The sequence below is a fragment of the Rhinatrema bivittatum genome, chromosome 2 (assembly GCF_901001135.1).
Source record: "Rhinatrema bivittatum chromosome 2, aRhiBiv1.1, whole genome shotgun sequence".
NCBI lineage: Eukaryota > Metazoa > Chordata > Amphibia > Gymnophiona > Rhinatrematidae > Rhinatrema > Rhinatrema bivittatum.
Genome location: NC_042616.1, coordinates 634122733 through 634150636, shown reverse-complemented (window position 1 = coordinate 634150636; position 27904 = coordinate 634122733). Strand labels below are relative to the sequence as shown.

Here is a 27904-nt window from a genome sequence, read left to right as displayed (position 1 = left end):
TTCAACTGCGCCTCAACAGGAAGGGCTCACGCCATTGCCTTACATTGGTTCTCATGAGCTTGAGGACTTCTAGTTTAGAGTTCATTTGTCAGGGGTGGTCCATCTTCATTCTGTCTTATAGCCTAGCTCTTGAAGACACGCCTATAAAGGAAAGCTTATTTTTCCTCGGTTAACTCTACCCTGTTTGAAGGCCCATAAGCATTCTACCTCTTCAGCTTACGTTTGAGTCTAGCATTTGTTTGAAGCATGCTGTAGGGAATGGTCAGTTTCTTCATGGCAAGGAGATATACTTGAGTGAAGTTTGGATAAAGGCTTGGCTCTAAATTCTCTGACGGTCCAGATGGTTGCTATCTCCTGTTTCAGGGATAGCGTTCAAGGGTTCTTAGTTACCTCCCATCAGGAGGATTTCTGGTTCTTTCGAGGAGTGAAGAGAGTACATCTCCTTTTAGACTGCTGATTCCCCAGTGGTACCTCAGTTTGGTTCTTAGGGCTAGCATCTTTCAAACAGCTGAAAAATGCTTCAGTCAACGATCTCTCTCTTAGGGTGGTTTTTCTGCTAACAATTTGCTCATCTAGACCTATCTCTGAGCTTCAGGCCCTCTTCTGTAGAGATCTCTTTCTGTTTTTGGTTTTTTTTTCAAGAAATTCAGTTTCTGTTCAACTGGTCCAATCCTTTCCAAAGGTACTGTTTGCCTTTCATCTGAATTAGTCCATTTCCTTACCTGCCTTGTCCAGAGAAGAGTGTCAGGTCTCTAAAGTTTTTGGATAACTGTTGAGTTCCCATTAGGTTGGAAGACTATGAAAGGGTGAAACAGATTCCAAATCAACTTTGTCAAGGTGTTACTATTTTATTATTATTTTATTATTGTACATCACTTTGAGCGATTTAAAATCTGGACAGCAACCCCTAAATTATATTAAATAAATGTGGATTAAGGAAACAATTGCATCAGTGTATTTGCTCAAGGGTCATCAGGTTCCTGAGGTTTTTTGGGCCCGTTCAACTACAGCACAATTTTATTCCTGGCAGAAGTGACAGCTATAATTTCGGAGGACATTTGCAAAGTGGTCACTCAGTCATGATTGTATTCTTTTCTAAGGATTATCGGTTGTATGTCCGCTAAGAAGGATGCAGCTTTCACAGCTGTTATTCTCAGGGCAGCTCTGACTTCCTCCCAAATTAGTTGGCCTTTGATACTTCCTATTTGTATGGCTTGGTGTAGCAGGATGGTAAGGAAGGAGAGATTTTGCTACCTCTTAACTTTCTTTCCTTGAATCCTGTTGCATCAGTCCAGGACTCTCCAGAGACGGGCCTTAATAGAGAGGAGAGGCAATCTTTCAGAGTACTACAAGGCACGTATGGCATTCTACAGAAGGATTTTTCTCAGGGAACATAAGACAGCATCCTCTGTGCCTTTTTTTTTCTTTCTTGTTTCTCACCCTCTCTCTCTCTTGTTCTTTGATTCTGTAGGGATAGGTAGTTTTTCTAAGAGGATTCTTTTTGGGTGGACTTCAAATTGTTAATTGTTGAATGTTTTAATACATTTTTCAGTGCTTTGTCTTAGGAATACTGGCTTTTTCCTGGCAGCACCACATGTATTAGTAGTGATGACATCACAGAGAAAGCTGTGCTCTCTGCTTCCATCTCCTGGCAAGGGTGAATAACCCACTTGTCTGAATTGGCGCAGCTGGATTCAAGGAAAGAAAACTGAAAGATAATTTCCTGGCGTGTAGCCAGATGGACTCAGTACAAATGGGATAGTATCCATGTGCCAGCAGTTGGAGACGGATCTGACGTCAGCACGAGGTATATAGCCCCACAGGAAGCGTAGCTATTCAGTAATTTCCGTCTCCAAAGCAGTTTGGAGTGCCTGCACGCTAGTTGAGCGTGCTTTCCAAGACTACCTTAATTTTTCTCTTTTCTTATCATTCTAGATTCTACGTTGTTTTTCCCCTCTCTTCAACTTTAGAGCCCCGCGCTCCTGCGGTAGATACCCGAGGGTTCCTCCCCCAGTTGAGCTCCCGGGGTGATTGCCGTGCTCCCCCGGCGGTGGAAGTCCTCGGTCCTGCCAAAGCGCGGCAGTGACACAGCCCCCGGGCAAGGTTCGGGTGCGGCATATGAGGCCCTCGGTCCCGGCGTGGACGAGGTAGCGGGTACATATCCTCAATTGCGGCGGTGAGGTGGTCCCTCCCCCCGCGGCCGGAGACTGCCTGAGTTCCAACCGGGAAGCACCGAAGCTGGTAAGGAGTACATCTCTTCCTACGGGTCTCCGAAGCGCAGAGGATTGTCAGCGTGGCACGCCGTGGAGGACGCCATTTTGCGGCTTTCTTCCTCCTTGTGCGTATATGGCTTGGTTTCTGTGAATTGCTGAGCGCCTATTGAATGCCACTGAGCGTATATCGCTAGCCACATATTGCTGAGAGCCTATTGAAGGCCATTGAGCGTATATTGCTGACTGCATATTACTGAAAGCCTATTGAAGGCCATTGAGCGTATATTGCTCACCGCTTATTGCTGACAGCCTATTGCATGCCAATTGAGCGTATATTGCTAATCGTTTATGGTTGAAAGCCTAGTGAAGACCATTGAACGTATATGGCTGATTGCCTATTGCTGAAAGCCTATTGAATGCCATTGTGCGTATATTGCTGACTGCATATTGCTGAAAGCCTATTGAGGGCCATTGAGTGTATATTGCCGATTGCATATTGCTGAAAGCCTATTGAATGCCATGGAGCGTATATTGCTGATTGCATATTGCTGAAAGCCTATTGAATGCCATTGAGCGTATATTGCTGATTGCATATTGCTGAAAGCCTACTGAATGCCATTGAGCGTATATTGCTGATTACATATTGCTGAAAGCCTATTGAATGCCATTGAGTGTATATTGCTAACTGCATATTACTGAGTGCCTATTACATACCATTGCGCGGGTCTCTTGGCCGCCTATTGCTGAGCACACGTTGAGCGCCTGTTGTGTTATGCACCTATTACTGCCGCATACTATTATTGTGCGCCTGTTGTATTAAGCGCCTTTTGCTGCCGCATACTATTATTGAGCGCCTGTTGTATTAAGCGCCTTTTGCTGCCGCATACTATTATTGAGCGCCTGTTGTATTAAGCGCCTTTTGCTGCCGCATACTATTATTAAGTGCCTGTTGTATTAAGCGCCTATTGTTGCCGCATCCTATTACTGAGCACATATTGTTCAATGGATCAGAACACAGCAGCGTCTTCAGCGGCGGAGCCGCCTGCTTCAGGCATTACTGCCCTTGGCCTCTGCTCTGCATGCCAGCTTAGGGCCACGCGCAGTGATGAGCCAGACTCCCTATGTACTCAATGTGAGGAGGCCATGCGACCCTCAGGCCAGGACCGGTCTCAACCACGATTTGTTGACAGTTCCCCAGGTGCTACCCCGGATTTAGGGAGCGGTCTCGACCAATCAGGACTCCCGGGGGATTTTGTACCCCGGCGATTCGAGGCGGCTTCAATTTCCTGGGTGGATCTCTTTAAGGGGATTCATGCCTTCGTACAGATGCAAACGGCTTCCCGTCCAGGCCCTGCGGCTTCGGCTGTTTCTGTGGTCCCTGCGGTGGCTGCGACTGCGGCGGCTGCTGCTGCGGTGGCGGCTCCTGCGGATCCTGTTCCTGGTCCCTCGCAGTCTTATCGTGAGCGGGACCTCCCGCTGTTGGATAGTCCAGATCAATCTGACCAGGAGGTTTCACCGGATGAGTCAGAGCTCCCGGACGAGGGGGACCTCCCCCCAGGGATCGCGCCATATAGAACCATGAGGCGGTTCTTCCCTAAGGAGGACCTCTCCGACCTGGTATCTCAGTGCCTGGCGGAGTTGGATATTACAGGTCCCAGCGCTTCGGTCCCCTCTGCGCAGAACCCTCTGCTGGAAGGTCTTCGTCCTACAGCCCGCCACTTTCCATTCTTGCAAGCGGCACAACAATTGATCGATTTGGAATGGGCGGCTCCGGCGGCTTCCTTTAAAGGGGGCCGGGCCCTGAGGGGCATGTACCCATTGGCACCGGCTCTCCAGGACCTGCTGCCGTGCCCTCAGGTGGACGCCTTGATTAGCGCTGTGGTCAAGCGCACTACCATTCCTGTTGAAGGGGGGGCGGCCCTCAGGGAACCTCATGACCGGCGGATGGACGCCATTCTAAAACAGACCTTTGAGGTAACAGCTCTATCTTTACGGATTGCGGCCTGCTGCACAGTGGTGACACGTGCTTGTTTGTCACAGGTCAGAAACAACGCTCCGGCGGCTGACATGGAGTCAGCTCTTTCATTTCTCATGGATGCAGCATCAGATTTGGTCAGGACAACAGCTAAGGGGATTTCATCCTCCGTAGCCGCCAGGAGGCAGCTCTGGATCCGGAAATGGTCAGCTGATGTGCCTTCTAAGACACGCCTCACCAGATTGCCCTTTAAGGGCTCCTTGCTGTTTGGCAGTGACCTTGATAGACTGGCCAGTACTTGGGGTGCCTCTCCTGTGCCTAGACTGCCGGAAGATCGGTCCAGAAGGGGCCAGCGCACCTTTCCAAGGCCCTCCAGGGGCAGGAGTTCACAGCGATTTGTTCCTTACAGGGGTCGATATCAGGCACCACGTTCTCAGGCCAGGAGTCAGTCCTTTCGGACCAGGCAGCGCAAGAGGGGGGCTGGCCGGACTCGGAGCCCGGCCGCACCTCACAATGAGAATTCGCCGATTCATCTGGGGGATGGAGCCATAGGGGGCAGGTTAACCCTCTTCTACCCCAGATGGGTCGAGATCACGTCGGACCAGTGGGTCCTCGCCGTTATCAGGGAAGGATATTATCTGGACTTTCATCATCTCCCTCCGGACAAGTTTATGGAATCTTCATGTCCCATACACAAGAAGGCAGCATTAGAAGCTACCTTGGTGAGGCTCCTGTCCTTGAAAGCCATCATCCCAGTACCTGCCTGGGAAGTGAATTCTGGACACTATTCCATTTATTTCATGGTACCCAAGAAAGGGGGTACCTTTCGGCCTGTCCTGGACCTCAAGTCAGTCAATCGATACTTACGGGTACCAAGGTTTCGCATGGAGACTCTGCGCTCCGTCAAGGCCTCAGTACAGCCCGGAGAATTCCTCACGGCATTAGACCTGTCAGAGGCATACCTGCATATCCCGATCCATCCGGATCATCAGCGCTACCTACGCTTCAAGGTTCTAGGACGCCACTTCCAGTTTCGGGCTCTGCCCTTCGAGTTGGCCACGTCACCACGGACATTCACCAAGGTGGTCGTAGTGGTAGCAGCGACGCTCAGGAGGGAAGGAATTCTGGTCCATCCCTACCTAGACGACTGGCTGATCAGGGCGAAATCTTGAGAGGAGAGCCTTCGGACGACCGACAGAGTAATCGCCCTTCTGGAAAGCTTGGGCTGGGTGATCAACCTCAGCAAGAGCTGCCTACAGCCTTCCCAGTCCCTGGAATACCTGGGAGTACAGTTCGACACCCGCGCAGACACAGTCAGTCTCACTACCAAGAGACAGTTGAAACTTCAGCAGCGTATCCAGTATTTGATGGGAGCCAGTCGGCCCATAGCCTGGGATTATCTGCAGGTTCTTGGTCTCATGGCATCCACCCTGGAAGTGGTACCTTGGGCGAGGGCCCATATGAGACCTCTACAACACTCCCTGCTCTCTCGCTGGAGCCCCCGTCTGCGGAGCTATTCCACGCACCTTCCTCTGCCAGCCAGAGTGCGGACCCAGTTGCGGTGGTGGTTGCGGTCCAACCATGTGAGCAGAGGGTCGAAGATGTCCTCACCCACGTGGACCTTGCTCACCACAGATGCCAGCCTGAGCGGCTGAGGAACACACTGCGAAGAACTCACCGCACAAGGGCGGTGGAACACAGAAGAATCAGCGTGGAACATCAACCGTCTCGAGGCCCAGGCAGTCCGATTGGCATGCCTTCGATTTGCTCACAGACTGAAGAACAGAGCAGTCAGAGTGATGTCCGACAACGCCACCACGGTGGCATACATCAACCGACAGGGCAGAACCAGAAGCCGACAGGTATCTATGGAGATCGCCCCACTGATGACATGGGCAGAGGCGAATCTTCAGGACATCTCCGCCGTCCACATTGCCGGGAAGGACAATACTACAGCAGACTTCCTCAGCAGAGAAAGCCTAAATCCGGGAGAGTGGCAGCTGTCACCCATAGCCTTCCAGATGATTGTGGATCACTGGGGGATTCCGGACATGGATTTACTGGCGGACAAGTCCAATGCTCAAGTACCCAGATACTTCAGCCGCAAGCACGACCCGTTCTCACACGGAATCGATGCCCTGGTTCAGCCATGGCCTCCAGGGACTCTCCTGTACGCCTTTCCTCCGTGGCCTCTGCTAGGCGCTATCGCCCGTAAGATTCAGAGACACCGGGGCCTAGTTCTTCTAGTGGCGCCAGACTGGCCAAGAAGACCCTGGTACGTGGACATGAGAAGACTGCTGGCAGGGGAGCCTCTTCCCCTGCCTCCTCTCCGAGACCTTCTCCGTCAAGGTCCCATTCTTCACGAGGATCCAGCTCAATTCTCTCTTACGGTATGGCCCTTGAGAGGGCTAGATTGAAGAAAGGGGTTACTCGGAACTCGTGATTGATACCCTCCTCCGAGCTCGCAAGTTTTCCACATCCCTCACATACATCCGGATCTGGAGAATATTTGAAGCATGGTGCGACACTCATGGCACCAATCCACATACTCCTACAATTCCTATGGTGTTGGATTTCTTGCAAGAGGGACTTCATAAGGGTCTCTCCCTCAGCTCCATTAAGGTTCAGGTGGCTGCACTGTCGTGCTATGGTCCCAGGAGGGATGGCAAGACCATTGCCAGGCACCCAGATGTTGCTCGCTTCCTGCAAGGAGTCAAGCATATTCGGCCGCCACTGAAGTGGCCTGTGCCCTTATGGAACCTCAACCTCGTATCGGATTTCCTCGCGGGATCCACCTTCCGTCCCCTTCGGGGTCTATCTCTCCGGTCGCTCACATTGAAGTTGGCGTTCTTGCTGGCTATCTGTTCAGCACGCCGTGTTTCAGAGCTACAAGCACTGTCCTGCTGTGATCCCTTTCTCAGAATCACTCCGGAGGCTATCCATCTTCGTACGGTTCCCTCCTTTCTACCTAAGGTGGTTTCACAGTTTCATCTTAACCTCTTAACCAAACCATTTCCTTGCCTACCACGGCGGGTTTGAAGAAGGGCGTTTATTACGCCATCTCGACATTGGCAGATTGCTGCCCAGATATCTGGAAGTGACACAAGATTTACGAAAGACGGACCATCTGTTCGTCTTGCACAGCGGTAAGAGACAAGGTGAAGAGGCATCTCGGCCCACCATCGCCCGCTGGATTAAAGAAGTTATCCGAGCAGCTTACGTGGAGGCTGGGAAGTCTCCGCCTCTACAAGTCAAGGCTCATTCTACCAGAGCTCAAGCGGCATCCTGGGCGGAATCCAAGATGCTATCGCCTGCGGAAATATGTAAAGCAGCGACATGGTCCTCCCTCCATACCTTTTCCAGATTCTACTGTCTGGATGTCCAGGCCAGGGAGGACTCCGCATTTGCCAGGGCGGTATTACACGGTCCTCAGGCAACCTCCCACCCAGGTGGGGAGTAAAGCTTTGGTACATCCCATTTGGACTGAGTCCATCTGGCTACACGCCAGGAAATGTTGAGATTACTACCTGATAATCTCCTTTTCCTTAGTGTAGACAGATGGACTCAGCATCCCGCCCAGCTGCCTGCGTACATGGGTTTCCCCGATGCAAGGTAAGCGAGGTCATCTCTTGCTATGCGAGGGTACACTATACCAGGTGTCAACGCCTTCCGGTTCGGTCTGCTGGCGGTCTCCAGCTCCTATCAATCGGTCAGGGGAATCCTGTTTTCACTTTTTCACTGAGCGTCAGTACACACATCTATAACAGCTTTTGCAAGGAAGATTACTGAATAGCTACGCTTCCTGTGGGGCTATATACCCCGTGCTGACGTCAGATCCGTCTCCAACTGCTATCCCATTTGTACTGAGTCCATCTGTCTACACTAAGGAAAAGGAGATTATCAGGTAGTAATCTCAACATTTCTCCTTGTTTTAACCTCATTGTTAATGTAAGGCACATAAGGGCAGATTTTAAAAAGTTGCGCGAGCGCGTATCTTATAAAATCTGGGGTCGGCGTGCGCAAGGCTGCGCAAAATCAGCAGCCTGTGCGCGCCGAGCCGCGCAGCCTGCCTCCGTTCCCTCCAAGGCCGCTCCGATTTTGGAGCGGCCTTGGAGGGAACTTTCCTTCGCCCTCCCCGCACCTTCCCCTCCCTTCCCCTACGTAACCCCCCCCCCCCCCCCCCCCCCCGGCCCTATCTAACCCCTCCTTACCTTTGTCGGCAAAGTTTGTAACTTTGCGCGCGTTGGCCGGGAGGCCTCGACCACGCCCCCGGGCCGGCGCCATGCCCCTGGCCCGCCCCCGAAACGCTGCGTCAGTAGGCCCCGCCCCGACACGCCCCCTTACAAAAGTCCCGGGACTTGCGCGTGTCCCGGGGCTTTACGCGCGCCGGCGGCCTATGCAAAATAGGTGCGCCGGCGCGCGCGGGCCTTTGAAAATCCGCCCCATAATGTTGACAGTAGTAGCAGAAAGAGATCCTGTTGATGATGTCTGATATCTCCGTGATTAAATACGTGCTGTTCCTGTACCCGGAAATGCTAACAAAATATACGACAAGTTTTCAGCAAAATCCCTCTGAGACGTAAACCACACAAAAAAATTCAGTTCTAAATCTCAGCCATATAAAAATATAAGACAGATTTATCTTCATTTTCAATGTTTTTTTTTATTGTATTTATTGTTATATATTGGAAGGGCTTGTCTTATGGTGATTTTGTGATGTTTATTGCCTGTTGTGACCCACTCTGAGAACAGACTTAGTTTTTGGGTGTTTGCCAGGTTCTTATGGCCTGGATTGGCTACTGTTGGAAACAGGATGCTGGGCTTGATGGATCTGTGGTCTGACCCAGTATGGCATGTTCTTATGTTCTTATGTAATGGAACAAGATATAAATCTCAGAAAATATACTTAGGATTTCCAGGCTTAGGTGGCTCAATATTCAAATCCTGGCCAGCTAAGTAACTTAGCCAGATAACAGCTATTGAGCAGGTCTAACTTAGATGGACAACTTATCCGGCTAAGATTCAATATTGCTACTTAGCCGGATAACTTCCCACTGCCCGCCCACAAAGTTCTCTGGCTAAGATATAGCCGGATAAATGACTTATCTGGCTATCGGCCGCTGAACTTAAATGGATATTCAGCAGCTACTAGATAGCCAGATATGTTTTACTTATCTGGCTATCTGCTGGCTGAATATTGAGCCCAGGGCATAAAAATCAATTAAATAAATGTGAACCATGAAGAAGTCATTCCAGTTGTCTGATGTAGATATTTTGTGCTAAATAGGCATCCATTCTACTTGATATGTTGATTTGGATTGAATGAAAATTGATCCTAGGGCTGATCTTGTATAATTTATTTTGTATATTTAGTATATTTAGTATTTAGTATATTTAGTATTTTGTATATTTAGTCATTAATATTTTTAGAGAGTCTGACGATGAATTTTAATATATATGCTTAAAGAAGAATTAAATTAGTATGGCTTTACATACCTTTAAGTTCTCTTTGTCATAGTAATGTTTCTAACAGCACATAACGCTTATGCATAGCTATATGTAACTTTGAAATGTATCTGTAATCTGTTCTATTATATTTTTTAAATATAATAGAATTTTCCTCAAATATATTTCTTGTCAAATTCTTTTAGACTGTAATTTTGGCTTTGTAAAACAGCTCATCTTTATATGCCAGACTTGTTATCTAATATTAAAATATCCTCATAACTTTTCAGAACAGAGCTATAGAGATTCAATATCTCAGTTTCATGTAAGATTGTTATTAGAGTGAGCATTTAAGTTTTTCTTTTGTATGTAATTAAATATTATAAGGGTAATTTAAGAAACTTAGATATTGTAGTTTGATCAAGATGCATGAATTAACATTCATTGCCATGGGATGTTTGATGTGCATCAGTGAGGTAAAACTTCTGGTCTCGTCCATAAGTCCATCTCCAGAAAAATAATTTCCTGTATCCCTGTGATTTAGTACACGTTATAGGCAGGGCCCCAGGTGTCCTGCGATTCCACGGCAGCTGCTGCAGAATCAATCTCTGCCGTAGAATTTGTCACTGTTGACAGAATAGCAGGAAACCTGCTGCTAGTTTTTCCTGTTAGCCCTGGTGCAGGCCAGCTGGTGTTAATTTCCCCCCACGTTTCATTGCCTGTTTCATTCTTTTCTTATCCCCCATCTGCCGAATCATCTCATCCTTTCTTCCTCCTCCCAAGTGAACTGCAGCATGCTCCCTCCTCCTTCCCACTAAAATGTCACATCCTATCCTTCTCTAAACATAGTTTTCTGTGCCCCACCCTCATCACTGCAGCCACCACATCATATCAACAGTAACTGTTCCTGTTGACACAATGAGGCTCTGAGTAAATAGACCCTCAGCAATGATTACAGTGTTGAGAGAAAGCAGCATATGGGTAAGAAAGGGTTAGAATGAGGAGAGAAGGAAGAATGGAAAAGGGAAGGAGGTGGGAGAGGTAAAAAGTGAGAGACGTCCAGGTTGAAACATTAGAGGGGAAAGCAAAAAGCAAGGACTGGAAAAGTAGAGGCAATTTATTTAATTAGATTTTTAACTTGCTGGATGGAAACATGTGCTCCCAATGGGTGGCAACGATAAAAATAACACCACAACCAGTCTACAATAAAATCATATACTAATGCTTCCTGGAGCCTGCTCTTCCTTCTGTAAATCTACACCAACCCTATGTCTTACCTCCATCACACTCTCTCACTGCCATCATTTGAATACCTTAACTTTCCACATGCATCTCTCCTGAAGTATTATGTAGCTTGTGCTTCTTCACCTACTTGCTTAACACAGCTTCATACTGCACTAGCTTCACTTATTCTACAGGTATCATTTGTGCTTCCCCCACCATTCATGTCAGCTCTCACAACCATACTGCCTAAACCTCTTCTGTGTCTCTCATTGGCAACCCACCTGCACCATCTTCCGAATCAAGTTTATATTTGGGAATGACCTATATCAGCCAGATCATGACCCTCCATGCCCTATATGCAAAAGGCAGCTATGCCTATGCCCTATTCCTCTGGAGCAGTCTGCAACCATTGCCCAGCCTGCACCTTGCAAAAGCTACAGACTTGATCAGATCAAAACCCACTCCATTAAAAACAAGTCAGCCATCCTCTATGATCTCAACAACAAATAGCCATCCTCTGCATCACTGAAATCTTGCTGGTTGAATCAGATGACTTCCACCTAGGCCAATTATCCCCTCTTTGTTTCAGTGCAAGCCCCTAAGACCTGACATTACAGCTGGGGATGTTGTCCATATCTATTGTGACAGCCTGTGCTGCTCCTGAATCCCAATCCACCAGCCCAAAGGGTCAGAAAGCCTCCTCTTTAAAATAAGCAAGCTCAGTATTCTGCTAGTCTGCCTCTAGAGACCCTAGAGACCCAATAAACTCCTTACTGGATCTCTCATTGCTGAAACATTGCTAGAAATGCTGTCCCAGAGTCTCATGGGCATATTCATATCTATATTGAGGCCCCTTCCACCACCACCAAGCTAGAATTTATCATAGCAATGGATATGTTAGACCTCCGATTCAAAATCAAACAAGCAGCCCAAAAATACCTCGGAAATCTGAGGACAAATGAATACTATATAAATCACAAAACCGCCCTCAGTAGAAAGCTTACTCAGTTTTTTTGAATAATTTGTAGGACCTTTATGACCGCAACTTGTCAGTCCTAACAAGCTGCATAGACCATTTGGTCCACCTTTATTTTAATTTAGATATAGTGCTCACTCGGAGTCAAAACAATTTTTTTCTTTTTTTCAAATTTTTCCTTAAAAAGTCATATTAGGTCCAAAGGGGTCCTTCTGGGTAAAGGGATTCACACAAACAATTGTTTCTCCAGGAGTTTAAACAATACTAATTAATAAAAGGACACGGAAAAGAAGCACAAAAACCCAAGTTTTGATGTTCAAAAACACAGACTTTGATGAAATGGGGAAGTACCTGGAGGAAGAACTAAAAGGCTGGGAAACGAGAGAGATGTGGATCAACAGTGGACCAATCTAAAAGGAGCAATCACCAAGGCAACTAATCTATATGTTAGAAAAGTAAAGAAAAGCAAAAGAAAAAAGAAACCTATCTGGTTCTCAAAGGAGGTGGCTGACAAAATAAAGGCTAAAAGAACAGCGTTCAAGAAATATAAAAGATCCCAAAAGGAGGAACACAAAGAAGAATATCTGGTAGAACTGAGGGAGACGAAGAAATTAATCAAGATGGCAAAAAGTCAAGCGGAAGAGAGGATTGCCAAAGAGGTAAAGAGTGGTAACAAAACAACATTTTTCAGATACATCAGTGAAAAGAGAAAAGTTCAAAGTGGTATAGTGAAATTGAAAGGTGGAAAGGATCAATGTGTGGAGAGAGACGAAGAAATGGCAGAAATATTAAATGAATACTTCAGTTCTGTGTTCACTAAAGAGGACCCTGGAGAAGGACCGACACTAGTTAACAAGAAACTGGAGGGGAATGGAGTAGATGTAACTCCATTCACAGTAGAAAATGTATGGGAAGAGCTGGTGAAACTGAAAGTGGACAAAGCCATGGGGCCTGATGAAGTTCATCCCAGAATACTGAGGGAGCTCAGAGATGTGCTGGCGGGTCCGCTGTGTGACCTATTCATAGATCCCTAGAAACGGGAGTGGTGCCGAATGATTGGAGGAGAGCGGTGGTGGTCCCGCTTCACAAGAGTGGGAACAGAGAAGAGGCTGGTAACTACAGACCGGTTAGCCTCACTTCGGTGGTGGGAAAAGTAATGGAGTCACTGTTGAAAGAGAGAATAGTGAACTATCTACAGTCGGGAGAATTGCTGGACCAGAGGCAGCATGGATTCACCATTGGAAGATCCTGTCAGACAAATCTGATTGACTTTTTTGACTGGGTAACCAAGGAATTGGATCGAGGAAGAGCACTCGATGTCATCTACTTGGATTTCAGCAAAGCTTTTGACACTGTCCCGCACAGGAGACTGGTGAATAAAATGAAAAGCTTAGGAGTGAGTGCCGAGGTGGTGGCCTGGATTGCAAACTGGTTGACGGACAGAAGACAATGTGTGATGGTAAATGGAACTCTCTCTGAAGAGAGAGCGGTTTTAAGCGGTGTACCGCAGGGATCGGTGTTGGGACCGGTCCTTTTCAATATCTTTGTGAGCGACATTGCGGAAGGGATAGAAGGTAAGGTATGTCTTTTTGCGGATGACACTAAGATCTGCAACAGAGTGGACTCGCCGGAAGGAGTGGAGAGAATGAGACGGGATTTAAGGAAGATGGAAGAGTGGTCGAAGACATGGCAGCTGACATTCAATGCCAAGAAGTGCAAAGTCATGCATATGGGGAATGGAAATCCGAATGAACTGTATTCGATGGGGGGAGAAAGGCTGATGTGCACGGAGCAGGAGAGAGACCTTGGGGTGATGGTGTCTAATGATCTGAAGTCGGCGAAACAATGTGACAAGGCGATAGCTAAAGCCAGAAGAATGCTGGGCTGCATAGAGAGAGGAATATCGAGTAAGAAAAGGGAAGTGATTATCCCCTTGTACAGGTCCTTGGTGAGACCTCACCTGGAGTATTGTGTTCAGTTCTGGAGACCGTATCTCCGAAGAGACAGAGACAAGATGGAGGCGGTCCAGAGAAGGGTGACCAAAAAGGTGGAAGGTCTTCATCAAATGACTTATGAGGAGAGATTGAAGAATCTAAATATGTACACCCTGGAGGAAAGGAGGAGCAGAGGTGATATGATACAGACATTCAGATACTTGAAAGGTTTTAATGATCCAAAGACAACGACAAACCTTTTCCATAGGAAAAAAATCAGCAGAACCAGGGGTCACGATTTGAAGCTCCAGGGAGGAAGATTCAGAACCAATGTCAGGAAGTATTTCTTCACGGAGAGGGTGGTGGATGCCTGGAATGCCCTTCCAGAGGAAGTGGTGAAGACCAGAACTGTGAAGGACTTCAAAGGGGCGTGGGATAAACACTGTGGATCCATAAAATCAAGAGGCCGTCAATAAAGAGTGGGTGGCTAGCCAGAATGACAGCTACTGCCTGGAGACAATACCCTTATTCAATAAACATACACATGGTTACTGTGACTCCAACATCGCTCTAAGCTACAACAGCAAGAGGAAATGTGGAAAAAAGGATTTGCACTCACAAAGTGGGGAGTAGCTGGCTTGTTACGGCGGTTACTACCCCAAACCAAATAAGCCTGATACTTCACTTTCAATGCATATCCAGCATAGCTCTGCTTCAACGGCAGGGGAGAAGAAAACCTGATACTTCACGCATATCCAGCATAGCTCCCTGCTTCAACAGCAGGGGAGAAGAAAAACTGATACTTCACGCATATCCAGCATAGCTCTCTGTTTCAACGGCAGGGGAGAAGAAAAACTGATACTTCACGCATATCCAGCATAGCTCTCTGCTTCAACGGCAGGGGAGAAGAAAAACTGATACTTCACGCATATCCAGCATAGCTCTCTGCTTCAACAGCAGGGGAGAAGAAAAAAGGATTCGCACTCACAAAGCGGGGAGTAGCTGGCTTGTTACGGCGGTTACTACCCCAAACCAAATAAGCCTGATACTTCACTTTCAATGCATATCCTGCTTCAACGGCAGGGGAGAAGAAAAACTGATACTACAAGCATATCCAGCATAGCTCCCTGCTTCAACAGCAGGGGAGAAGAAAAACAACCAATAAGGGCTGAATAACACAGTCTGGGTAAAACAAATAAGCATGGGTGTAGCTTGCTTATTGCGGCGGTTACTTCCCCTACTACCCATAACTAATCAAGCTTGATATTTCACTTGGTTGCAGCTCCATCACTGCTCTCTACATTAATGGTGGGGGTGGAAGGGAAATAGAACCAAAGAGCTAAGAGAAACAGATAAGTATGAGAAAAAAATGTGAAGCTTGCTGGGCAGACTGGATGGGCCGTTTGGTCTTCTTCTGCCGTCATTTCTATGTTTCTATGTTTCTATAATTACTTAGCTTTGTGTCACAGTCTATACATCACCCCGACATGGCCATGTTTTGAGTATCTTCTGCATCAGGGGGTCTTCTTAGGCAATCTTGTCATAAAAGGATTATCAGGAGTAATGACAAGTAAAGGGTGTAGCAATGGGGGCCACTGTTGCCCCCGACATAGCAAATCTGTTTGTGGCAGATTTTGAAATGAAAGTAATCTATCCATCGGATTGCCATACAGTAAAGTACCACTGAGAGAACCCCCCCAAGCCAACCCAACAGCCAATAACCTTATTCATTCTCTTGGAGACTTCTCCACTTGAATTTTAAATGCTGTAGTCGAACAACAGGCTGAAACTTGGCATCTGAGATAAAAAATGCAATTTACCACCTTGCACCCGTCAGAAACCATCTTGTATCTCTGGTACATAGATGTACTGTGTACCTTTAAGAGAACCAGCTGTCAATTGGAGAAGAAATGGCGCAAGTTCAAGGGTGACCATGCCAAAATATTTTGCTTTTACCACCACAAGCTCTACTCCTATTATGCATTATATGAATTTATGATTATTTTATTGTACTTTGCCTTGATTTTTATGTAAGAGAGATAATTAATCAAGTTAAATTAACTAACTCAGAAAATTATTACAACCAAAAAGAATACTTCTCTTCTATCCTGTCAAGCTCTAGGAACTGCCCTCAGAAGCTCTTCTAAGTTGTCAGAATCTACTCAAACTGGTCTCATCCAGACCATCACCATAAATTGCCTTCAGCCTTTGCTAAAGTCTTCCAAGTAAAATTAAAACTATCTGCATAGACCTTGATACTGCATACATGAGAAGAGAAAATCTTCCTAGGCTCCCACCAATCCTGGCTGTTCTCGCTCTTAGAAATCACCTCCTGTGAACTAAGAAGGACAGTACTTAGCATGAGAGCAAGGACATGCCCCTGGATCCCTATCCTTCCTCTGTATTAGAAGGAACCTTAGGCAGCCTGTTGGCACCCCTAGAAGACCTTGTTACTACCTCACTGACAGACTGTGTTTTATATGGTCTTTGGATGACATCCTTGGATACCACTACCTGTCGGGCCATATGGCCGCAACTGTCCAAGTCTCTCCCTTGGCATGATTACACATGTGCAGAGCCCAATGGACCCTGAGGTCACAGTGGCACCAGGCCACGCTTTACCTCCAGGATTGCATCCAAGTCACCTCGCCCTTTCGGGACTCTTTATCCTGGTGGGAGGTTAATTCAGATCTCGAACGGAGTATCTCTTTTCAAAGTCCTCCTACCCAAATTGTCTTAACTTTGGATGTGTCCACCCTGGGCTTGGGAGCTCATGCAGATAGGCTCAGCACCCAGGGTCTCTGGTCTGCTCAGGAAAGCTGCTATTAAATCAACTTCCTGGAGGGTCAGGAGATCAGGTATGTGCTAGGGTCTTTCAGAGATCGGCTGTCCAACAAAGGTGTCCTGATCCAAACCAACAACCAGGTGGTGATCTGGTATGTCAGCAAGCAGGGAGGCATGGAATTGTACCTCCTGTGTTAGGAAGCAGTCCAGATCTGGTCATGGGCTCTGTCCCACAGGATGATGCTCAGGGCCATGTATCTGGCCAGGATGAAGAATGTGGTAGGGGATAGACTGAGTTGTGCCTTCAGACCCCATGAGTGGACCCTGGACCAGGTGGTTGCAAATTGGATATTACGCCTCTGGGGGAACCTGGATGGTTTTGCTCCCTGTACAGGTCGAATAGCAAATCTGCCTCGGATGCTCTCTCCCATATCCGATTTCCTTAGTGACAAAGACTCTGTTGAAGCTTCGCAAGGACAAAGAGACTATGATCCTCATAGCCCCTTATTGGCCAAGACAGGTCTGGTTTCCACTCCTTCAGGAGTTATCCATCCAGAGACCGATCAGTCTGGGGACTTCACCAGATCTCATCACGCAAGATCGAGGCAGGTTGCAACATCCCAGTCTCCAGGCATTGTCGCTTACAGCCTGGATGTTGAAAGATTAATTCTGCAACCATTCGATCTCTCTAAGGATGTGTCTCAGGTCCTGGTGGCTTCTAAAAAGACTTCTACTAGAAAGTCCTATGGACTGAAGTGGAAGAGTTTTCCCTGTGATGTAAGCAGGGAAAGGATGTAAATCTGTTCTCCTGCTCCACACAAAAACTGCTTGATTACCTATACACCTATTGCAAGCTGCTTAAAAACCAACTCTGTTAGAATTATTCTCAGTGCTATTGGCACATTCCAACATGTTGTAGACGGTACACCCATCTTTGTACAGCCTATGTTATAAATTCATGTGGGGCCTCCTTCAATTGAAGCCTCCCCTGAGGCCTCCTGCTGTGTCTTGGGACCTCAACATGGTATTAGCACAGTGGATGAAAGCTCCTTTTCAGCTGCTGTGCTCCTGTGACCTGAAGTACCTGACCTGAAAGGTCATATTTTTGGTGGCAGTCACCTCAGAATGCAGGTTCAGCAAGCTTCAGTCTGTAGTGACTTACCCACCTTACACTAAATTTTATCATGACAGGGTGGCCTTGCACATGCACCCTAAGTTCCTGCCTAAGGAGCTGGCGGACTTCCAACTTAACTAGTCCATCATCCAGCCAAAATATTTTCCCAGGCCTCATTTGCACCAAAGTGAACGAACACTGCATAGTTTGGATTGCAAGCAAGCCTTAGCCTTCTATCTGGAGTGGTCAGAAAACCATGGATAGTCCACCCAACTTTTTGTTTCTTTTGATAGGAATAGGTTAGGCATTGCCATTGCCAAACAGACACTATCAAATTGGCTAGCAGATTACATCAACTTCTGTTACACCCAGTCGGGACTGCATCTTAGGGGTCATGTCAAGGCTCATTCTTTCCGAGCCATGGCAGCGTCTGTGGCCCACTTGTGAGCAGTTTTGTGGAGGAGATCTGCAAGGCTGCAATGTGGAGTTCTTTCCACACATTCACATCTCACTATTGCTTGGCTAGGGATGGCCAACACAATAGTAGGTTTGGCCAATCTGTCCTTTAGAATCTGTTTGAGGTATAGAACCCAACTCTCTTCTGCCTAGGGCCCGTTGTTTGAGTTCAGGCTGTTTCTCCCTCTGTTACGAACAGCACCATTGTTGTTGTGGTTTGGGTGTCTGTTGGTCCTTTTTTAAATTGGGGAGCAGCCTGTAGCTAGGGATTGACCTCTGTGTGAGGACTACCATCCTGCTTGTCATCAGAGAAAGCAGAGTTGCTTACCTGTAACAGATGTTCTCTGAGGACAGCAGGATGTTAATCCTCATGAAACCTGTCCATCACCCCGCAGAGTTGGGTTTCTCCTGTTTTTTTTTGTTATATTTCTAATTTTATTTTATAAGACTGGAGAAGGGACCACACATGGGGGCATGCTCAGTGTGCTAAGTCAATGTACTAGAAACTTTGACATAAGTTTTCCGTGTCTGCGCTCCATCTGATGATGTCACCCATGTGTGAGGACTAACATCCTGCTGTCCTCAGAGAACATCTGTTACAGGTAAGCAGCTCTGCTAAATTGTCTAAGCCTAATGACACTGACAAGTCTGACTGGATGAAGTAGAGATGATTTGTATTCTAAGTTTTTGCTCTGTCTCTTCATGCTGGAATGGAGAATGAACACAGAATCTAAGTTATCCTCGGAGGGGTTCAGAGAAACCTAATTAACAAACTTTCCCTTCTAGTACAAAGTCTCTAAAACATTTTGATAATGGGATCCCTGTAATAGCTTAAATATATATTTGTCATTCTTTGCAGAACTTCAGTTTTGCTCTCTTTGATTAATGGAGTATTCATGCTGTTTAAACATTGGGAATGATAAATTACGAAAAAAAGAAAAATAAGAATAGGGAAAGTAATTTACAACAGTGTGGGTAAATCAGCACATAGGTGCATAAGAGAGCATGCACAAAGTTAGGCTTCTGTTTTATAAACTGTGTGGCAGGAGCTGCACAGTTCAAAATATACTGCATATCTCTGTCCAAAAAGTGTGTGTATGTTTCAGTATACATATATTTTTTAAATTGAGGAAACCGCACACTTTCTATACATACTTTACAAAAATAGGTTCATATATTTTACACATGAAACAATTGTACATGTGCATGTAATTACTGAAGTTTTCAGGCAGAAGAAAGTATTTTATAAAGTAGGCACATATTTCACTTATGAAAATACTTGTGCACATACTTTTAAACACTTTTTGTCTTCTCTACTTTTGTAATCAATTGTGACAATTAATATCCTTTACATAACTCCTCCTTACATGTATTACCTTTGTTATATGCAAATATATTTCACGAATATTCATTGTGGGTGTCCTGAAAATCAGGACCTGAGTTGTCTACTCCTGCTGCAGAGCATAATAACATACATAAGATCGCAGCCAGTCAGCCTATCCAGTGTGTCAAGTTATTTCTGTCCCCACTTTGAAGTATATATGCCATTTGCCAGCCACAGAGCATGATGCTTATAAGATGATATTCTTTATCCAGGATAGTTTTGTCATCTTCCTCCTTTGTACCCTGCCTTTTTGGACAAACGAGCATAAGGGTCTCCCACTTTGTTCACATTTAGCACCCCTTTCTTTCCATGTCTAGCACAAGACTTTCTAATAATATAAATAGCTATCAGTACTAACAGGGCTGTTGCCCAGGTATCTGTCCTCCCACATAGCTTGCCAGACAGGTCCTGGTTATGTGAGTATCTGTGATTCCATTAGGACTTCCATCCTTTCATGTTACTTAATTGACATGTATTCTGGCATCCCCAAAACTCAATGTTGATTCATTCGCGTATGGCATGTTAAGCTAATGTCACTAGCTTGTGGCTTCATTTTTTTTTAAATTAAGTATCCTCTGTGCTTATTTGCTGTCCTTTTGCAGAACTCCTTGAATAATGTACTGTATAGGGGTTTTTTTAGGGGTAGGAAATGTAAGCTGATGTAGTGATGAGCATTCTCTCTCTCTCTGACTAAATTTGATGATTTTTTTTATTACTCTTGAGACATAGCTATTGGTTCAGATGAGGCCATACAGGAATAGCCTAAAACTAATACAGGCAAGAATTGGGTCTAGTTGAAAAACCTATTCCGGAGAGCTAAGTTATGCCTATTTGTACATACCAATGGTAATCAGTGATCAAAATACCTTACTTTTAAAAATGATGATAATCCTAAAATCTTGAAATTAAGAGTATTGTAAGTCATAGGAGTCTACTATGTTTAGGCTGAAACCTGCTGTTCTCAGAGAATGAATCTTGATTTATTTCATATTTGAGCAATAATGCTATGCTGGAAATTGCTGTGTTTCTAATTCAAATGTGTCAAAAAATAGTTCTCCACAGTAGGAATGCAACTTGCAAGGATTTAAGTGACTCAACAAAACAGATAGTGTGTTGGCTACTGCTCCAAAGCTAACTTGACTACATAAAGCAACAGTTAATCAGATAATGCAGAACATTTGTCATCTCCTTTTTGAGCTGACTCAACTAGAGGTGCATTCTTCATATGCCAGGGATTTTCTCCCTTCTTCCTTCCTGCCTTTCAATTGCAGATACACATATAATCACCAATAGAATGGATCAGTTTTATTCAGTGCATTTGTCTTATAGAATAGCATGGATATAAACCAGACATAATGTGGAACATAACATGAGAGATCCAATTGATGACCTCTTAATGTTCAGTTCGAGGGCCCCTAGGGTAAGGAAATGTCAGTACTTACATTACACAGCCATTCTCCATTCTTTGAAAATGTTTTTTTTCTTTCTTTTTATAATCCTCTATGGTGTCTCATGAATGTGCCATGCTATTTTACGATAACAATTTGTAAGTAGGCATTCATTGTGCCTTATTGATAAAATTAAAGTTTACTGTCCTTGCCCTCCAGCCAAGGGACTCACCTCAGTCCTCACCCACCCTTGGAAAAAGCAGCTGACCTCATGAGTTCAGTGTGTGCTCCAAGAGTTGATATGTCTTTTCAGAGATGGAGTTCAGGCTGTGTTAAACAGAAAGTATGTGAAAGAGTGGCCCTAATTCCCTTCCCTAACTTGTGCAAGACCAAGCATCTATCTTGATCCATCTTAAATCCTTCAGTGAGAGAAAGCCCTGTGGGTGGGAAGGACCCTTCTGGGAGAGGGATAAGAATGTGAGTCCAGCTGGGACCAGGAAGCCCCATGTCTCCAGGAATAGGAGCTCCTAAACCCTGTTTACATGAAGGTATTGTATTAAGAAGGTAGGGCAGCCTACAAATGTCTATGATTGACTGTGAGAATAAAGTTTAAGTTGCATGAACAAAGGTTGGAGTCAGCGTGATTCGCATCTCCGACCTGTGATGATTTGCTCGCTAGCCCACATATGGTGTGAGAGTGGGATTTTTCTTCATGTTTGGAACAGAGAAATCCCAGGTCTCCAAGGGGGGGAAAAAAAGAAAGAGAAAGTTTGTGGTGTGTGTCCTACCTAAAGAAATGGTGTTGAAGCAAAAGAAATGCTGCTAACACTACAGAGCAGTGAAGTTTTGAAGCATTTTCGCTCAAAGAAGAGCACAGAAAAAACAATTTCTTTGAAACAGAGAGTGGTTTTGGTGGCCTGTAGGGAGATCAGGTCTAGGTTTATAGCAAGTTAGGAGATCAGCTCCGCTTGCTTTGAGTCAGGGAAACCCAATGAGTAAGTGGCAGGAGAAGCAGTGTGTTTTTTTTTTTCACCTTTCCTTTTACCTGTGCAAAGACAGAAAAGATTGAGAAACATGGCATGGTCCCTACAGAGACAAGCTGCCTGAGGCTGTGTGTGCGTATGTGCCATCCAGCAACTAGCCACCTGCTTTGCACTAGTGCTCAAGAAAGTCCGCCATGGCTATGGAAAGCATGACTGAGCAAGAAATAGAAGTTTGGCTTCAAACCTATTTGTAAGGCCAGAGGCAACTGCAAGAGAGCTTAATGAAAGGGCATATTTTTCTTTGATGAAGGCATTGGACACAGGACTTGTGCATCTCATTGCCAGCCTGCCAGAAGTGGGGCCAGGGAAAAGCCTAGTGCACCTGGAACCAGAGATAGCACAGCAGCCATATTAATCACATGGTGCTTTATCCTCCAGAGCAGAGCTTTCCAAACTTTTCATGTTGGTGACACACTTTTTAGACAAACATAATTTCACGACACGGTAATTCAGTCTACTAGTAAACCAGAGGTTAAAGGTTAAACGAACGAAACATATTTCGACAATTTATGTATGTTTCCTTAAATATATACATAAATAAAATGTTTCACGACACAACCTATCTCATGAAAACCTTAAATTTATATTAAAAATATATATTCCAAGATTCATGTTATTGTTATAATTTATGAGAAACAATAATAAAACAAATTGTCTGTCCCCCACACACTCATCTCTCTCCTCCCCCCAGCACGTCTGGCCCCCACACACTCATATCTCTCCCCCTCAAGCACATGTCTGTTCCCCCAGCAGGTTTGCCCCCCACTCACTCATCTCTCTCCCCCCAGCACATGTCTGGCCCCCACACTCATGTACCTCGTCTTTTTGATTGTTGCCAGTTAAGTGCTTCACTCCCTTCCATGATCACCAGACACTGCTGCTTGCAGTCAGTACTCCTCATGGCCAGGCCTCATCGGCAGCAGCAGCCAATGCAAGGATGGCTGGGCTCGTTCCACCCACCAAGCCCCCCAAAAAACCGCGATTGACAGCAAAAATCACCCAATAATAAGCAACCCATAAACCGAAAAAAAAAAAGTGAATCTCTAGAAAAAAAAAGCCCAAACTCACATCAGAGTTGACCGGGCTTGCGCGACACACCTGCACACTGCAGGCGACACACTAACGTGTCCCGACACACAGTTTGGAAAGCTCTGCTCCAGAGTGACAAAGTGCAGAGGAAGATAAGAGCAGCAAATGTGCTAGAGCCAGAGCATAGCCTATAGATGGTGTAATAGGGAAAACTTGTTTGGGACCAGTGAACAAACCACTGGAAGAGGTGGCAAAAGACAAGCCAAAATTACAAGAGCAGACAGAGCTGAAAGCAAGTGAAAAGAATGAATACCGGGTAAATGGATCTGCTGAGATTGACTATTTTGCAAGAGAGCTCATGGTGGAATTTTTACATCATGGCATGAAAGAGGCAATACAGACTGCCCAGAAGGAGGCAGTATTGAGTGGTCTGTGGGAAGCAGATCAGACTGGCCTGAGGAAGGCACTTTAGAGGGACCAGATCCAGGTACTGCAGAGAGACTGGTTGGAAGTGCTGTCTTGTGGCCAGATGCAGGTGCTGCAGGGAGACCTGAGAGAGACGCTGTAGGAAGCCCGGGGGGGGGGGGGGGGGGTTACTGAAGAGTACCCAGATATAACCATGGTAGAATGGCCAGAAAGTGGCACTGGAGGTGAAGACGGTACAGAGGAGTCAGAAGACACCGTAGTTAAAGTAGGTAAAGAATGGGAGCCACCTCAAGAACTCCCAAGCAAAGTCCAGAGAATGCAGCCTGGCAAGGTATGGTACCTGGAGCAACAGATGGACTGAATTGAAGGACTGAAGGCGGACACTGGGCAAATGGCAGTGGGTGGTGGTAATAGTGGTGTTTGTGCTAACCATAGCAAGAGGGCGGGAGCATGTCCCTATAGCCCCAACCAAATGTCTAGCTGACAGGCCAGAAAGAGTGTAATAGGGAGTGAAGCCACTTCCCTGGATAGGATCCAGGGTGAGTGAAGAATCTTGCCTCAACAAGTTCAAGCTGAGGGAGAGGGTATGTGAAGGAGTAGCCCTAATTATCCTCCTTAACCTGTGTGGGACCAGGCATCTAGCCTGGTCCACCTTAATTCTTACAGTGAGAGAAAGCCCTGAGGGTGGGACCCTACTGGGAGAGGGATAAGATTGTGAGCCAAGCTAGGATCAGGAGGGCCTGTGTCTCCAGGAGTAGGAGCTTCTGAACTCTCCTTGCATGAAGTTATTGTAGAAGTACACTGCTAAGAAGGTAGTCTGCTAATGGTTATGTTTGACTGTGAGAATAAAGTTGCATGAAGAAAGGCTGGAATCAGCATAATTCCTGACTCCAGTCTGTGAAGATTTGCTTGGCTATCCCACAGCAATAAATATATGTTATAATGTGGTTTTTGAAAAGTCTAAATTACTACATACAAGCCGTGGGAGAAAAATAATTTACATATCATTCTACGTTTGCTTAAAATAGTAGAATATCTAAAAAATAAAATAAAATAAATGTCATAAATGAAGAAAAACAATGCCATTGAGAAAGCTTTGAACTGTCTTCTTGACTCTTCAGCTTGGTGTTATGATGTGGTGTCACTGGTCTTGTTATCTTCAATTATCAAGAAGTGATATGTAAGATGCAGTAAATCTCCCCAGTGACAATGGTAAATGACATTAGGAGCAGGAGAACCAGAGTTGATGATAAGGTGGAGATGAGTGAATGCAAATTTCATATGGCATATATAGTTAATATACAATGCAAGATTAGACTTTTACAGGAAGTTCTTTACTGAGACTTGGGAGACTGGAAGAATAACCAAGTCCCAATCATTTATTTGCAAACTACTGGTTTTGGTGGTAACAGTGGTAGAATATAGAAACTTTTAAATGCAAGATTAAAATGATGAAGCATATTGCTCAGATATTAGTTTATTTATACATTTTTATATACCAGCATTATATCAGTGATGTCACATCAGTTTACAGCTAATGGAAAGGAAATAAGTGGGGGTGGTGCTTATTTCTTACAATGGAACGTATTTCTTACAGCGTAACTTACTGAACTTTAAGTTCTATGAATTTCTTATGATGCAACTAAAGAAACTTAGCTTCATATGTATTTCTTATAGGGAAACGTAGTAAACATAACGCAAACATAATAAACATAACACAATAAACATAACCAGCATGGGTCATGGGCTCTATACTGCAGTTTAAAGAAAACTTGAAATCTTACAGAGAGGCGCAGTAATCGCATTAAACATAACGAGCATGGGACCTAGGTAACTTGGAAGTAGAAAAGAGTGTGTAACAATTGGTCGAAGGGGGAAGGTGCCATAAGAGGGAAGGTGGGGAGGAGGAGAGGATCATTGGGCGAAGGCTTAGGAGGTAATTTTAAAAGGAGTTACGCATGTAACCATAATATACTATTGTAGCATTTTTCAAAAGCCCACTTACTTGAGTAAAGTGCATTTGCACATGTAAAACCCAGTTTTACGTGTACAAATGCTTTTGAAAATCAGGCCCTTAGACATTCGATCAAGCAGACTTGTCCAGATGTACTGAAGTTTTATTTTCTATTTTGTATACATTGGGAAAAATATATGGTATAGCAGGCCTTGGGGAGTGCTATCAAATTATGGATAAAAGAAATAGACTCCTATTTTACATGTTACCATTCTTCACAGAATCCTAACAAAACTTCTGGAAGCCTCCGATGATCCACAAGTCTTGGCTGTGGCTGCTCATGATATTGGCGAGTATGTGAGACATTATCCAAGAGGGAAACGGTAAGAAGAAATCCCATGCTTTATTTCCTTCTAAAGAAATGTTCAAGTTAATCTGAAAAATGATTTCATAGAATCAGGGTTTCAGAACAATTTGGGAAGCCAAGTGTTTGATCCATGCTTTCCTGCATCCCTCAAGATAAAATGTGTAGCAAATTGACAGGGAGAATGTACAAGCTGTGGTAAGGCTCTAACGCGCGTTATATTGCCTATATTGTGTGATATTGCTGTAATAAATACGTTTTCCTCTCCCCACCTAGGTTCCCTCCCCTATTACAAAGACTCTCTTTGCATGCAATGTGCATGCATGAATAATGCAAATGCACACAAAGAAGGTCATGCATAGGCAATCCTATACAAATATTTTATTGTGACCAACCAAGAAAAGGCCGTAATAAAATAGCTGCACCTTGTTGAAAAGCAGTAAATGTGAGGCAGGAAGCCTAGGACTCAGGACCCAACACCCCTGCCTCACATTTAAAGAGCCGGCTAAAAATTTAAAAAACGTTGTGGCAAATGGGGAAGTCAGTGCTGATCCCTGTCTCAACCTGGGAGCACCAATTGAGGTAGCCCCGATTCCTCTCAAAATGTAAAAAAAATACACCTTTACGGCAACATCCCCGGCCCTTTCATCTCCCTAAGTGAAAAGCAAAGTCCCCCATCCCCCACCCTTCATAAGTAGAAGAAAGGTTCCTGGCTCCACCTGTGGCCTGGGTCTGATCCCCGGATCTTTCCACAGTCACATGGCTGGGACCAAGGTCAGGCCATCATCATTTTTCAATATAGTGCCGACCTGACCAGATGTGAGGGTACACCTGGTCCTGACACAGGATTCATTGGAAGTTTCATGGGGTTTGGGGGAGGTGTCAGGGGATGGAGTGGGGGCCTGCAGCCTTATTTTTTTAATTTTCTATGTTCCTTGGGGGAAGGGGTAGGTATGGGCAGGTGAGGCCGGGAAACTATTATATTTATAGGGGTGGGGGGGGAGGTGGAGAGACTTTGCCTTTCACTTGGGAGGGGGTAGAGGGGGGGCCATGTCTGTCACCACACGGGCGTATTGATTTATTTTTTTACATTTTGAATGGAGTCAGGGCTGCCTTGACTAGCAGCCCTGGGTTGAGACTGAGTCAGCATCTACCCCCATTCAATCTCCACATTTGCCACAATTTATTTTTTTCAGGTCAGCAGTCCTTTAAGGCAATATCTGTCCCATGAGGTTGGGACCGCCATCGCATTAAAGGTCCGTGCACTACATTCTTTTGTCCTGCGGTGTTTGGCTGCAAGACAAAAGAACATGCCTTACAGGCACAAAGCTTTTTTGGGGGAGGGGCCCCACTATCACAAGAATACCCCTTCAGGATAGTGGGAATCTTCCTGCAATAAAACATCGTGGCTTAGTGCCAATTAGGCCTGAGTGTCCAATTTACCCCTACCCCTGGTGAGGTTATGGTAAAGGCTGAAGTAGTCCAGATGAAATTAAATAAGGAGAAAAGATATATAAATAATTCCAAATTGCATGTTATCAACTGCTAATAAGCAGGTTGTAAATAAAGTTACAGGTAAAAAAGAAAAAATACTTGTATGTATGAGAATGCCAGACGTTTAAAAAAATAATATTGGAGAGTTAGAATATATGATAGAGTGTCAATTTGGCACCTATGGCTAAGTGGAAAAACTGCGCCCTCATCCATTACACAACATATGATAACCCAAGTTGGGAGACTTTGTTCATATTTGTACAGCAATGCCCATGGCCAGTGCAAGGATATTAGGTGCCTTAGAAAAACTTTAAGCCTTGCACCTCCCACCCCATCTCCATGGGGACAAAAAAAACATTTTATGCCCTACCCTAATTTGCTCCATAAGACACACAGACACCCGGGAACAGAGCCAGTTTAGCACACCGTTTTTATTTATCCCGCTCTGAATCTTAGGTGCGTCTTATGGTCAGGTGCGACTTATGGAGCGAAAAATACAATACTTTGTAAAGGCTTATGTATGTACTTAAGAGTACACACTAGGGCCTCGAAGTACGGGATTTAGTGCATTGGATATGTGTATTTTGCACTATTTCTTTTTAGTTGTTTTAATTTAATTTATACTTGTATGCTTAAGTTTGTTGGCCAGAGAAGTCATGCTGTCTTCTGTTAAATAGAGTTTAAAAAAAAAAAAGAACATT

At 45.2% G+C, this 27904-nt stretch overlaps 1 protein-coding gene across 2 annotated transcripts in view; it reads left to right on the top strand.

The window, feature by feature from the left end:
• The window catches only part of ATP6V1H (ATPase H+ transporting V1 subunit H), a 323801-nt gene that overhangs the window by 216061 nt on the left and 79836 nt on the right, over window positions 1-27904 (top strand). For both annotated transcript variants that reach the window (XM_029591272.1, XM_029591273.1), the window contains one exon: window positions 25627-25728. In XM_029591272.1, coding sequence (XP_029447132.1) covers window positions 25627-25728 — 102 coding nt within the window. The remainder of the gene's footprint in view (window positions 1-25626; window positions 25729-27904) is intronic.